We start from the raw sequence: 14,113 nt of genomic DNA on the forward strand, positions 1-14,113 counted from the left end.
GAGGATAATTATAAATACATGCAATGAAAGAGCTGAGCTATATATAGAGACTTAATGACAGAAGTAGTACTTATAGACAGTAGCAAGTGACCGTTAATTTATCGAGGGCCTTTTGATTGAAGAACTGGAAGAACTCCTCAAATGGAACATGCAACAGATCAGTTCCAATGAGGTCGTGCTCCTCTTTAATTCTCAGATACAAAGTATTCGTCCCCCCAGACTCTCTGCAGGTTTTCATGTACCAATTATGGAATCTTCGCATCATCGTTGTTAGAGATTTTTCATCTTTGACGAGAGGCTTCCCGTACTCGTATCTGTGTTCGTCCACCTCCAAGAAATCATAATGTACATCGTCAGGCAGGTAATCTCCAAGATTGCTATAACCGGGCACCATCCCCAGAGCATTAGCGACGATGTCGTTAGACACATTGAGCGGGGGGCACGATTGGTTTGCTTGTTCGCCGAGCTGGGCAATTTTTTTCCCAGCTGCTCGTTCTTTTAACCTTTGATCACTGACAGTACTTCCTGAACGCTCCGCTTCGAGATATGCCTTTTCAGTAATGCACTCATAGTTGGTTTTCGGTGGAGACTTTGGTGGTTTCCTCAGGGCATCGATAGTGCGCTTTGCTTTCACCGGATCTACCTTCTCCTCCGGAGGTGGATGTCTCTTTGCTTTCAACCCTTCAAAGAAGTCCTTCACTTCGGTCCGCACGATCCTCGCGTTTTCTTCCGCGGTCATCTCGTACGGTAACTTCCCTAGAGGCTTGAGAGGTGGACCGTATCTGTATTGCCTCCCGCCTCTGGCAATACGGAAACTCGTCTGTTACAAAGGGATTTCATTTTTTTTGAACTTATTTGAACTCCATAGTTTTTCTGTGTTCAAAATGAATCATTCAAAGCCACATCATCAATTTTCAACCCTTTCTGACTTCATTTGTTATTTTTCATGCATTTACTGATTTTTTTTTCTAGCTATAAGACCCTCAAATTGAAAAGCACTACAAATGAACTCTGAAAAGGTTGAAAGTTGGCATGGTATCATCATTTCACCCACATAGCATGTACAAGAAAGTAGAGAGGCTTACGGCAAAAACTGGATGCACTTCGTGTACAAAACGGACAATCTCTTTCGAAGTATCAGGGTTTCATACAGAAACTCGTCTGTTACAAAGGGATTTCATTTTTTTTGAACTTATTTGAACTCCATAGTTTTTCTGTGTTCAAAATGCACCATTCAAAGCCACATCATCAATTTTCAATCCTTTCTGACTTCATTTGTTATTTTTCGTGCATTTACTGATTTTTTTAGCTGGATAATGATAAGTGACCAAATTAATAGTAGTTCATCATCACATTAAAACCAAAGTACATACATAGTTCAAATTGAACAACATATAGCTCTCCAGAGCATCTAGTTAAACCATACATTGAAACTATGTAAAACCTTTCAATGCAACAACAAATGCGATCATAATCACAACTAAGGTAACAATTGATCCAACGGCATAATAATACCAAGCCTCGGTATGAATGGCATATTTTCTAATCTTTCTAATCTTCAACCGCATTGCATCCATCTTGATCTTGTGATCATCGACGACATCCGCAACATGCAACTCCAATATCATCTTCTCCTCCTCAATTTTTTTAATTTTTTCCTTCAAGTAATTGTTTTCGTCTTCGACTAAATTTAACCTCTCGACAATAGGGTCGGTTGGAAGTTCCGGTTCAACCACCTCCTACATAAAAAAAAAATCTATGTCACGTTGGTCAGCATAATTGTCATAAACAATAAATGAACCAAATAGTTATAAAAAGATAATATATACCACATCCGAATCATAGACAGGACGAGGGCCAACAGGGGCGGATACCAGAACCATCGCACTATATAATAACAAGGAATAATAAAAGTAAGAAAATTAGACAAGTATCCATCTCAAGTAAGAATTTTTTTTCTTTCAGAAAGAAGATAAGAACAAGAGGCTCACCACGGTGGTGCCGGCGACGAGATCGGCGCGGGCGATCGACGGCGGTGAAGACGGGGACGTGACGTGATGGACCGCTAAACCTAGAAAAATCTCAGGGAAAATGAAGCTCGGAGGTCGAGTTTCGAGAGAAGAAATATTAACTAGTGTGGCTCGGACATTTCATCGAACACCTCATGTGCATAGGAGGTGAGCTAGAGCACCCAAATGCCCTCCCCTCGCCGGCCAGCAAAAAACAGAGCACGGTGGAGTGCTCAGCTCGCTGGCGATGGGCTATATATAGGCAAATCATTTGTCCCGGTTCGTGGCTGGAACCGGGACCAATGGTTATGTGCCAGGAGCGAGGCCCATTGGTCCCGGTTCGTTCCTAGAACCGGGACAAATGCGTCCAGACGAACCGGGACCAAAGCCCGCGAGGCCCCGGGCGGCCTCCTGGGCTCATGAACCGGGACGAATGCACCCATTGGTCCAGGTTCGTATAAGAACCGGGACTAATGGGCTGGCCAGGCCCGAACGAAAGCCCATTTTTCTACTAGTGCCTCTTGCATTATCACGACCAATCCCATCTAAAAGTCATCATCAACTTCTTCTTCTTCCTCCTACTCCGACGAGTCATCGAAAATCTTTTCCAATAGCCTCTTCATCTAGACCCTGCATTTTCCAATGACCTAATTCAATGTGTAATTGAGAAAAAGGAAACAAGAAAGGGGACAATCGGTCGAACATCTAGCAGACATTGGCTTCGTATGTTCGTCTACGCTACATCGAATGGAGTACCAACCCGTTATTCGAGCGGCGAGTATACGATTGGAGCGGATGGCTAGGAAGGTTTTTACCCAACATGGGTGACAACATAATCTCTGGATCAGCCTACCACCTACTCTGACATAAGCATAGTGTCGGTTCTATATGACTTTACAGTTGTCAATATGTCGCTTTTTACTAGTGTCCGACTGTTAGTTTTGGTTATGTGCATCTTAGTTATGCAGAGGCCAGGTGTCACTCGTCATATTTTGTACCCGTTTGATGCTACATTTTAATTATATAAAAGCATCCTTTATAAAAAAAGTTATTTGTGCTCACAATTTCAAAATATTTCCCCTCAAAGGGGAGGGGCGTTTGGCTCCCGGGAGCATTTGCTCCCGGATGAACAGTACCACAAAAATGGTAAAATGTTTTAAAAAAATTCTGAATTTTTGTGTGGATGTTTGTGTTAGTGTCGCAAGCATGCTTGACAATTTTCATGCGAAATGGAGTAGTAGTGTTTCGTCGATGGAAAAAACAACGGTGACATTTTGAGGTCACATTTGGTGTTCAAATTCGTTTTTTTTTTTTTTTGCACAGGCCAAAATGTTTAACCTTCTTGCCTAAAACTTTGCAGGTACCATTTAGATATGACTATAAATACAAAAAAAATATTGGAATTTTTTTGACATTTCAAAAATTATTTTACGTGTGCAGGAGCCAAATTGGATTTCCGGCCTCAAAGTATCTATACAGTATCAGATCCTGTGGTTGCATTGTGACGATAACAAAAGCAAGTTACCGTGACACTCAATACAGTTGTTGGCATCATCTAAGACGGCGTTGACCAACACCTGGTTCAGCTACTAACACCAACTATTTTAGCAGCCACATGAATAATATTATTCTGAAATAAATAAGATACGATTACTGCTGGAAATCAGAGAAAACAAATCATTTCGTGCCAAGAGTAGGAAGTAGGGACATGTAGCTCACCAACATGCCCAACTAATTCCACCTTCCCCAACAGAAACCGTTTATATAAAATCACACAACTCTTAAGGTCAAAAGCACAAACACACGGCCTGATCTGCGTAAGCAAGCAGCATCTAGCTAGCTTAACCTTAAAGCATCCCCAACCCAAGAAAAAGTCTCTTGCTTTCACTAGCAAACCAAGAGGAAGAAACGTCCATCAATGGCGGCGAGAGCAAGAGCGGTGGCCGCCATGTCCAGCAGCAGCAGCATCCTCCTGGCCGCGGCGGTGGCACTGGCACTGCTGGTGTCGTCGGCGTCGGCGCAGTCCGGTTGCACGGCGGCGCTGGTCGGCCTATACCCGTGCATGAACTACATCAGCGGCAACGACACGGCGCCGACCAAGTCCTGCTGCTCGCAGCTCGGCTCCGTCGTGCAGTCCCAGCCGCAGTGCCTCTGCAGCGCACTTGGCGGCGACTCGTCGTCGCTCGGTGGCATGACCATCAACAAGACGCGCGCTCTCGAGCTCCCCAATGCGTGCAGCGTGCAGACCCCGCCGGCGAGCAAGTGCAACGGCGGTAAGCGCTCGACAGCATATTTACTGTTATTGCTCCCTGGGTTGCTGACGAAGGACCTGTCCTTTTTGCTTGCAGCTGGAGGTGGCAGTGCTCCGGGCGCTGGCTCAGGATCGAAGACGACGCCGACGGCGTACTTGCAGGGGAGCGGCGGGTCGTCGTTACATGGCACGGCGCGTCTGGTGCTCGCGCTCTCGGCTGCTGCGATCTTCGTCGTGTCCACCGTGTGAGGTCTCCGGCTCTCGGCCTTGTCTGAAGCACTAGCTGGTTGGCGATTCAGGTTGTGTTTCTTGGGTGATAGTGTTTGGGTTTCCTATTGGTTTTGCATTGATCTGGGCACTGGTGAAATGATGAGGAGTGAGGACTGAAGAGGAATGTTGAGTCAGCGTCGTGTTCCACATTTGTAACATTATTGGTTGTTTTGCTGCAGTCACAATAAAATCAACACGTAAAAGAAAGATCAACATCATTCTAGGATTCTTTGGGAGATTTTTTTACAATACATCATACTACTGAAATTAAGGTATAGTATTAAGTTGATCCAATCCATTAGTGGTGGTTGGTGTCCCGGTCCTTTATTTCCGAAACCCACACCCCCATGCTGTGGTACTTCCTCTTCGGCGGTGGCAGCAGGCCGGTGTAGTTAGGGGAGGGGGGCCGCCATCACGTGCTTGGGTCGGCTGCGTGCTGCGGCGATCAGTGACAGCAGCCTCCGACGGCTAGATCCGCCATTTCAAGGGAGTCGGGGCGGCTCCGACCGATTGGAAGTGTCGCGGGAGGTGCGGGTGGTTGCGGCGCGGGCGGGAGTGCTTGCGGAGGATGCGAGTTGAATTTAGGCGGCGGCGACGTCAATGCGGTACAAGCAAGGGAAAGGGGTGCGGTGGGGGAGGGGAATTTTTTCGTGAGAAGCGGCGTTGGTCGAGTAAATATAGACGGCAGCGGACATGCATGAGGAGTAAACATTTCGAGGAGTTAATCCGGATAAGGGTTGGGCTGTAGGGCCAATATAAAAGCCATCAAAATTATTCCCTTACATGTTGTATGTGATTTGCTAGATAGTCAAAACAATCCTTAATAAATAGATGTTAGGATTGGGGTTCTCCTCTTAACTCCCAAGAGCTTGTTGGAGAATAAGAATGCATCCACGATACACAAATATCCCCTAATCTCTAGTGAACTTTGAGGACAACTTTCATCTACAAATAACATTGCAATAAACACAAGCGACATGCGCATGTGATGTCTGATTTAATGTGAAATAACCTCCTGAGGAGTAAACACTGTGACTGTGGACCGACCGGTCTGCACAATTTCACAATGAGCCCTCTAGAGATTTACAACACACTCAACACTTCGCAATCGAAAGCAACAACACAACAACCACAACCACAAGCACTACTGGAATTTCCTCATATGCCGAGTGCCTAGATCTTCGCCGAGAACCAAACCACGAGCACTCGGTAAAGCGAAGTAAGCTGAGAGGAATACTCGGCAACAGATGCTACTTGGCAAACAAAGAAATTTATCGATACTACGTGCAAAACACATTTGACAAAAGGACGAAACTCAGCAAACGCTCTTTTTGTCGAGAGCCAAATAGTAAACCCACGGCAAAGTGGTGCCACGTAGCACATCCGGTAGTGGATAACGGCTCGGTGATGGTGGCAATGCTTTACTGAGCAGGCCGTGACTTGACACTCAGCAAAGCGTTATTTCCCTTGCGTTAATAAATGGGACTTTTTCGTCTATGTGTATGTTAGAGCTGAGTTTAGTCCCACCTCGCCGAAGCAGAGTTAGCATAGTTTCTGTCCTCTTTGATAATCTGTGAGCTAATGTCTAAACCAAACTGTATGAATTTTGGTAGAGAATCACTCACACGACTTTCCAACATACTAATCCAAATTTTAGCTCAGTTGAACATTGTTTGCCTACCCGATCAGTTTGTCTACCAAAATTTTATGTGCTAGAATTGTAGTAACCTGACTGCCAAAACTAATCTCATGCTCCACTAACCCAATGTTCAAATGAGATAACCCGATCGAAGTTCTTAAAGTAAGAAACGAGATCACCAAGTTTGGTGTCAATCAAAGCATATTTGGAGCAACCTAATCTAGACATAAGCACCTCTCCTTTTTCTTCCCCTCTAGTCATGCGTAGTTGTGTTCTTGTGTGTTCTCTCCCACCCTTCTCACAAATGACTGCAGCCACGCCCTTGAGAGGGGTGGCTAGGTTTTTCTTCTTCCCCTTCTGCAAAGAACCGATTTCAGTTTTTGGATGCAACGGATATCCGTTGTCCACAAGTGCCAAGTTTTTATACTAGTTTGATGGGATTTAACTTGACATGTATCAGAACCTCCATGACGAGGGGCTTAGCCCAAGAGAAGTAAGTGGAAGTGTCTTGAAAGAGCTTAAGAGAACAACGATATCAGTATTGGAGGTCCATGACAACACCTAACTTTTTCTATCCTTAGAACTACGTCGAGAAGAAGTCCTTGTTAGTACTCAAATATCCTCAAGTGGCGGTCTTGATTTCTCATCCTCACCATCCAGATGTTATTTAGAGAGTGCACCCAAAATATCATGTTTTTTAGAAGAGATGTATTTTTGGTAGCCCTCCAAATGAATATTCGACCATTTAGTTTCCGTTGAAGCATTTTTGCATTAACTTTCTAAGTATTGATATCTTTACACAAATGGTATAGGGTGTTTCACATGCCCTGAACTAACAAAAACATGTCACCATCACTCAATGATAACATCTCTCTCTCTCACACACACAGAGAGAGAGAGAGAGTTGGAAAATAACTTGCCTTATACAGTTGGAAGGGTGCAGCATGGATAAATGTTGGATAGGTTTTTGGGTTACATTAGTAAACTGACTTGATATGGTCCTAGAGAGAAAATTGTCTTTTTTATTTGGTAGTCCTCTCATGATAGAGAGAGGGAGAGCATCGAGGAAGAATTTTTTTAAGAAAGCTTGTTGGTACAAAAGGTACAAGTTGTTATTTTGAGCAATGCAATATGTTGTGACATTATCCACTTGCATCCCAAAGCATAGCCATGGTGTACGAGCAACATGCATAGCGCTAGTATGTGAGTTGGCAAAAAAAATCTCCGCCACTTTAGGAGATGAGACGATTTGATGTTAAAGGTAAGGTGGAATGAGTTAGTATTTTGTTGTATCTTAGTGCTAGGCATTGATGTGGAGAAAATCGAGGGGCCTCAAGTGGATGAAAAGTGGCCCATTCCATTATATATTCAACCGTTAAACATGCAATCCTAAACAAAATTAATAATTAGTGCACACATGGTCTTCATACATGTATTGGGGAGGACTAAAAATAATAATAGTGTAACTTACACAGTCAAGAGGAGACATCGACCAACTAACCTAGTTTATACGACAATACATGTTTGATCTATATGCGAGTGTCATGTATATGAGTTCTGAAGATTGTCACAATTCTATTTTCTAATACAACATGTTATTAGCTTTACAATGCAATGATTTACAACATAACCCAGTGTTAACTTACTTGCTCTTGTCTAGATTTTTCATTTTGCAAACATGTTTTCACAGCGTGTGTGAACAAAAGAAGAAAAAGACACTCATTTATGCTATTACAGAATATGTATGAGAAATACAATCACAAAAATTTGGCATTTTCTCTTATTAAGAGCATTCAAATTGTGTTTATATATTTATATTTTGATGTTATTTTCAATGATTTTATCCCGTCATTTTGACATAACATTTATGCCACTAAACATATTATTTATACTAAATATCTTTGTTTTTTTACAACTTGTTTTTTTGCTAAATCTTAATTATATTTTCATTTATTCATCATTTATCATAATATTAAATTGTTATTATTAATAAGATGAACCACAATACAATCCTACAGTACAACTATGTCCTAGAATTTTATAGTATACTTAGACATTTAGACTATTTGATGAGCTAAACCACATTTAAATGGTGGAAAAACATTAAAGTTGGTAATAATCATCTTCACATAATAATATGTGCCACTTATGTGTACCCTAATTGTTTATGTATGTTTATGACTATGTGGTACTTTAAATATACTTATGTAAACAGGGTTCTACAATATAGTGCTACTCTAACAATATCCTAGCCAATATTTGATGAGTACAATTGGATGTCGACAAGTGGTTTCTTCTTAAACCAATTTCTCTGTACAACCTCCCACCCTTGTTGGAATTACTCGTTCATTCATTATTTTGTGATAAAATCTTATCAGCCTACCCTTCATAGTTTATACTTTGTCGGTGGACACTCGTGTTCCTTCCAAGATCACATAATACCAAATTTTGTAACATGATAGTAATGCAGAACCTAGTCTAAGTTTAATTTTCTTACTTGGTTCAGTTTACATATAATCAACTTGCTTAGACTGCACAACAATGTTGAAAACCAAAATGACATTGCAAACCAACCCAACTTATCAAAATACATGCATTTCAAGAGAAGATTTCTAAACGAACTATTGTTGGAGAAACCATCAATGTAATGTACCATCGTGCTACATTTCTTGGCATGTTGGGGCTTATAGATCAAGTAATATACTGCTAGTCGACAATTTCTAGGAAAAGGAATTATAGTTTTGAATCATAAGATAAAATAAAAGAAGCAATAGTACTTTTATATTCAACAAAATAATAACGTTACTCTTCAATTGATTTTTTTTTTCTCATTTTAAACAGAGATTCGACATCTTTGATTGTTATTCTTCGTCTTCAACTAGAATCTGACATCTCCATAGCACTTATCTAACTTCGACAACCACCAAATACTTGCTAGAGGGATGATGGTGTCCATAAGGGGCTCCCTTGAGCCATGATGATGTTACATGCACAAGTGGCCTCACTTTTATAAGCAACAACATAACTGAGGCCCGATGAGAAGAAGAAAACATTCTAGGAAGTATATGTGCCGGCGACGATCAAATAACAACATGGTGGTCAAGCATATATCTAGTGATACTCCACAGAGCGACTAAGTAGCCGCCAACCTATTCTTCATGTAACCTTATTTTATCGCGGGTGGTTATTAATGTCGAGAGTGGTCTGCTTTTCCGATCATGAAAGGTGCGTCCTAACATTTGTAGGTCCTTCCACAGTGGTTTTTCCCATTACTAGTTGGCGGTCGGGGTTGGGGGGGTGGGAGTTGTGTAGTAGCAGCAACAAATGTCGGGTTGTACCGATGGGCTACTAAAGTTTTAAGTTGAGCAATTCATATGAAAAGGGAAAACTACTTGGCAAAACAGAAGGTTTATGATTTTGAACCAAAAAATTCCCCAATGAAAAATGCAAACAAGCAGGCAAATCCCTCCTTGTACGAATCAAAACTAATGACTAGCTATAGAGGAGGCAAATGCATAAAAAAATTGTTGAATATTTTCTGTAGTGAGAGATAGTGATATTTGGATGGATGATTTAAAATTCCAAAATTAATCCAATAAAAATTCACTCAAAAGCATTTTGGTACCCACTAAAATTATGGATATTTGAATATTTTACGTACACATTGTTTTTGTACCCACTAAAATTATGGAAACCTTCAAAAAATTAGAAAGAATGGAATTATTTTATCAGTTTTTTCTTGTTCAATTTTTTCTCATTTTCTAAATCTTTGTTCTTAAAATTTGAACAACGTCCTGTAGTTATATGAAATCAATAAAACACTAGTGGGTGGATTTTAGGAGGTGATATTCATTGACTTGGTTGGAACATGAAGTGAGATAGGGGATAATCTTTTACTGGTTCGAAATGAGGGCAGAAAGTGTGTGTGTGTGTGTGTGTGTGTGTGTGTGTGGGGGGGGGGGGGGGGGGGGGTGTGCTGATTTTGTCTGTAGTCGGTCTAAGTACAAGTACATAGAGGAGTATACAAAACTCCAACCACTATAGTCAATATAGGGCGATGACATGACCTCCAACTCGACATGGGAAACTTCCTAGGCATGCTTCTCCACCTTGGCCTGGACCATGCGCCAACCTTCGTGGTGGCTGGCACTGTACTTCCATGCCTATCAGAAGAGGCGGTGCTCTGGTAATGGGAGGTGGCGTGCCTCCATTCCAGCTGGCAGCAAGGTCCATGAGGTGGCGGTGGCACCAAACCGGTCAATGGGTAGAGCGGGAGTGGAATGTTCAGTCCGCCAAGCGATAAGGCGTGGAGGTGTTCACCCTTTACTTTGGTTGGCTTTTTTAAAGTGTGTGGCTAGGTCTCAGTCGACTTGCTGCTATAAAGTGTAAGAAAAAAAAGAAAAAACTGAAAAGAAAAATTGCATGGATCTCATTGTAAGAGCTCATGAATATAGCATCGATTGAGACATAATAAAGTCTCAGTCGACTGAGATTTATTAGTACTGTTTTTAGAATATAGGATGAGTCCCTAAAAAGTATACTCTTTCGGAGCAGAAAGTTGGGTTTTTGTAGACAATTTCTTAAAACCGAGAAGTAGGTTCCTAGAGATGCTCTAATGAGCATTCTATTTTTTTATCATGTCAAGGATGCTCCATGTTTATTAGTAGCAAGATAAATATCACAGCCTCCGTAAGTGTAGGGTAACTAGATAGTTTCATCGCATCATGAAGTTCTGAAACAAAATTAAGCTTAAATTCTACATAGCGATCTCATAAATCACCTTAAGTTGATAGACAATGTCATCATTCTTTTCTACAGTTGTATTGATACAATAATCTATGGAAAATAACCTCGATTATCGAAGTGAGATCCTCTATATTTTGATAGAAGTGATTTGTGCTCTCGGTCGAGTTCAAAAAACTTTTTCCTCTCGCCATTGGTTGCATTTGTCTAGCGAGCAAGGGCCAAATTTCGTGTTTTGACCCTTTTCCGATAGAAATTCAGGATCTGACCCCGGTTTAAAAAAAATCGGGATTTGACCCTTTTTCTTACCGCCAGGGGCTCTGGCGGTAGGTTTAGACAGCCTACCGCCAGGGCCCCTGGCAGTAGGGTACTTATCCACGTCAGCACGCGAAGACGGCCGCTGTCCCCCTCCGTCGCACCCTACCGCCAGGACACCTGGCGGTAGGCTGTCTAACCCTACCGCTGGAGCCCATGGCGGTAGGGTCCGGGCAGTTATTTCGCCCGAGACCCCACGCCCCTGCCCATCTCCCCACCCCTCCCCCTCCCCCCCCCCCCCCCCCCCCCCCCCGTCGGCAGTTCCTCTTTTTCTCCCCCAAGTCGCCCCTCTCTCCCTCTCTCATCTCCTCCACTCTCCCCCTCGGATCTTCACCGTTTCTTCATCGTTTTTGCGGATCAAGATGGCCCCGAAGAGAGAAACGTAAGCTCCTCCAATCCCTCCAATTAGTTTTTGCAAACTTGTTTCCGATTCGACGCATTATTTGCCTGAAATCCCTCATATCTTTGAACTTAGATTGGATTTTTTTTACCTAAGATTGTTTTAGCTTGATTGTAGTTCTAGTTCTTAGTTCTTTAGTAACTAGTGGTATTGAATATGAACTCTAATCAATAGTTCATATGTTAGTGTGAAGATGAACCCTAGTTCATAATTTTTTTTGTTAAAAAAAGTATGATGTAATGTTGATATGAGGATGAACCCTAGTTTGATGATGCGTGTTGATATGATGATATGATGTAGTGTGAAGATGAACCCTAGTTTTATGATGCATGTTGATATGATGATATGAAGATGTTGTTTGGAAAAAATATTTAAAAATATGATGATATGATGTATGTTGGAGGATTTTTTTTATATGATGCATGTTGATATGATTTGATCCATCATGTGTAGTAGATGTTGTTGGACGAATATGCTTAAGATTTTATTTTGATATGATGCATGTTGATATGATTTTGATATGATTTGATTTCATTGTTTGTTTATGTATGCTTATGCTTATGATGCTTTTGTTTATGAAATTCTATTAAGGCGGCCACCTCTTGCGGACAACATCGGCCCACGGTACTCCATGCTGGACTGGGCATTCGACAAGGGTCATCGTGCCCGTTTCATAGAGAACGGAGAGGTAAGTGATATGAATGAAATATTCATCAAAGTTTTCGAATTGATGAAAATAATTTCCTAACTTTTGGCGTTCACTTTTTGACAGATGCTCCAACCACTGCGCATGAGGGGTCACGGGGTTCATGGGCATATGGACTACGACGAGTGCTATGCGCCGTTCTTCAAGAAAGCCCGTCTGTTGGGTTTTGTGTTGCAGTTCAAGCGTCAGCCGCCGACGCTTGTCCACGCAGCTCTGACAGCGTTGATTGACCGGTGGCGACCGGAGACCCATTCTTTCCATCTGCCATGCGGGGAGATGACGGTGACCCTCGAGGATTGGGCGATGATTACTGCCATGCCGATCGAGGGTCATGCACTCACCGGGCAAGTGGAGAGGACCAACTGGCAGCAGAGGGTTGCCACCCTCATCGGCGACTGCCCCGCTGCTAAGGGTAACCGTACATCCGGTGTGCCGTTGACCTGGCTCTCGGAGCACCGGCAGACATGGCCCGAAGGCGCCGACGAGACGACTGTGGAGTGGTACGCGAGGGCCTACCTGTGGTATATTCTCACGGAGGTCGTGTTTCCAGATAGCTCCGGGAACTCTGCCAACTGGTCGTATCTCTTCTTCCTAGCGGACTGGGATGCAGGGTACAGTTGGGGGACCGCATCTCTCGCCTACCTATACCGTTCGGTAAGAGAGTATCTAATTGCCTACCTACCTACGAAAGTGTGTCCATGACATTTTGTTATCTCTGATCCTCATTTGATGTTTTGCAGCTTGACAACGCAATGCAGAGGACGGGAGACAAGTCCAATATGGGTGGCTTTGTCTAGGCCTTCTCCATTTGGATGTGGGAGCGGCTGCCGGTGGGGTGTCCGGAGAAGATGCCAAGACGCCCATGGGGTGCCTATAGCGAAGACGGTGACGAGACTCGACACTCCACCGTAGCTTACGAGCGGGACGTTGTCAAACTCTACACGGGCCTAAACAAGACTTTGTACAAGACCTACACCAACGAGTTGGACGCTTTGACGCATACACAGGTATATGAACTCGCTAAACACATTTCTCTTTGGTTCCACTTTTGACCGAGAGTGGGAACTTACCAATGTATATGTAATAGGTAAACTGGTGGCCGTATGACCGAGAGTGGGACTTCGATCTGAACATGATGTGCGATGCGGACAGAGGTCTTTGGCGGTGCATCGTGCCCATGATCTGTCAGGGCCCCTGCATATTTCGTTACAGAAGGTTTGTACGGCAAAACCCAACCACACCCTACCGCCAGGGGCTCTGGCGGTAGGGTTAGACAGCCTACCGCCGGGGGGACGGTGGTAGGGTACTTATCCACGTCAGCACAAGCAAACGGCCGCCGTCCCCCTCCGTCGCACCCTACCGCCAGAGGCCCTGGCGGTAGGCTGTCTAACCCTGACGCCAGGCCCCTGGCGGTAGCAAAATGGTCAAATCCCGAATTGTTTTCAAACCAGGGTCAGATCCTAAATTTCTATCGGAAAAGGGTCAAGACACGAAATTTTGCCGCGAGCAAGCATCAGATCCATTGGTTGCATGTCGGGATAACAAAGCAAGTTACTGGAGCACTTCCTAACAGGAAGGAAAATACAAGAGATAGCCAACAAAAACCACACCACGACACTCACTACCTTTGTTAGCTTCGTGTAACACGGCATGGACCAGCACCGGCCTGATCCATCTTTCTGTCTGAACACAACTATTTTAGCAGCCACATATCAAATAGTTTTCTGAAGTAGTGCACGACAACTGCAGGAATTCAGAGAAAGAAATCATTTCGTTGCAA

The 14,113-nt window shown here is 43.2% G+C and overlaps 2 protein-coding genes across 2 annotated transcripts; both read left to right on the forward strand.

The window, feature by feature from the left end:
• Window positions 1-3,815: 3,815 nt before the first annotated feature.
• LOC109746667 (non-specific lipid transfer protein GPI-anchored 5) lies at window positions 3,816-4,677 on the forward strand. Its single transcript, XM_020305779.3, has 2 exons — window positions 3,816-4,282; window positions 4,358-4,677. The coding sequence occupies exons 1-2, from the start codon at window positions 3,928-3,930 to the stop codon at window positions 4,507-4,509; spliced, it is 507 nt and encodes a 168-aa protein (XP_020161368.1). The 5' UTR covers window positions 3,816-3,927; the 3' UTR covers window positions 4,510-4,677.
• A 5,571-nt stretch (window positions 4,678-10,248) lies between these two features.
• LOC141023085 (protein MAINTENANCE OF MERISTEMS-like) lies at window positions 10,249-13,130 on the forward strand. Its single transcript, XM_073499393.1, has 4 exons — window positions 10,249-10,355; window positions 12,219-12,315; window positions 12,400-12,987; window positions 13,074-13,130. Exons 1-4 carry the CDS (start codon window positions 10,249-10,251, stop codon window positions 13,128-13,130), a joined length of 849 nt encoding a protein of 282 aa, XP_073355494.1.
• The last annotated feature ends 983 nt before the right edge of the window (window positions 13,131-14,113 follow it).

The sequence above is a fragment of the Aegilops tauschii genome, chromosome 5 (assembly GCF_002575655.3).
Source record: "Aegilops tauschii subsp. strangulata cultivar AL8/78 chromosome 5, Aet v6.0, whole genome shotgun sequence".
NCBI lineage: Eukaryota > Viridiplantae > Streptophyta > Magnoliopsida > Poales > Poaceae > Aegilops > Aegilops tauschii.

Excerpts from the sequence above, each read along its gene's own strand:
- LOC141023085 (XM_073499393.1), top strand. The coding sequence starts at position 10,249 with ATGGGAAACTTCCTAGGCATGCTTCTCCACCTTGGCCTGGACCATGCG. Across the intron at positions 10,356-12,218 it reads TCAGAAGAGGCGGTGCTCTG|GCGGCCACCTCTTGCGGACA; the intron begins GTAATGGGAGGT and ends AATTCTATTAAG. Across the intron at positions 12,316-12,399 it reads GTTTCATAGAGAACGGAGAG|ATGCTCCAACCACTGCGCAT; the intron begins GTAAGTGATATG and ends ACTTTTTGACAG.
- LOC109746667 (XM_020305779.3), top strand. The coding sequence starts at position 3,928 with ATGGCGGCGAGAGCAAGAGCGGTGGCCGCCATGTCCAGCAGCAGCAGC. Across the intron at positions 4,283-4,357 it reads GGCGAGCAAGTGCAACGGCG|CTGGAGGTGGCAGTGCTCCG; the intron begins GTAAGCGCTCGA and ends TTTTGCTTGCAG.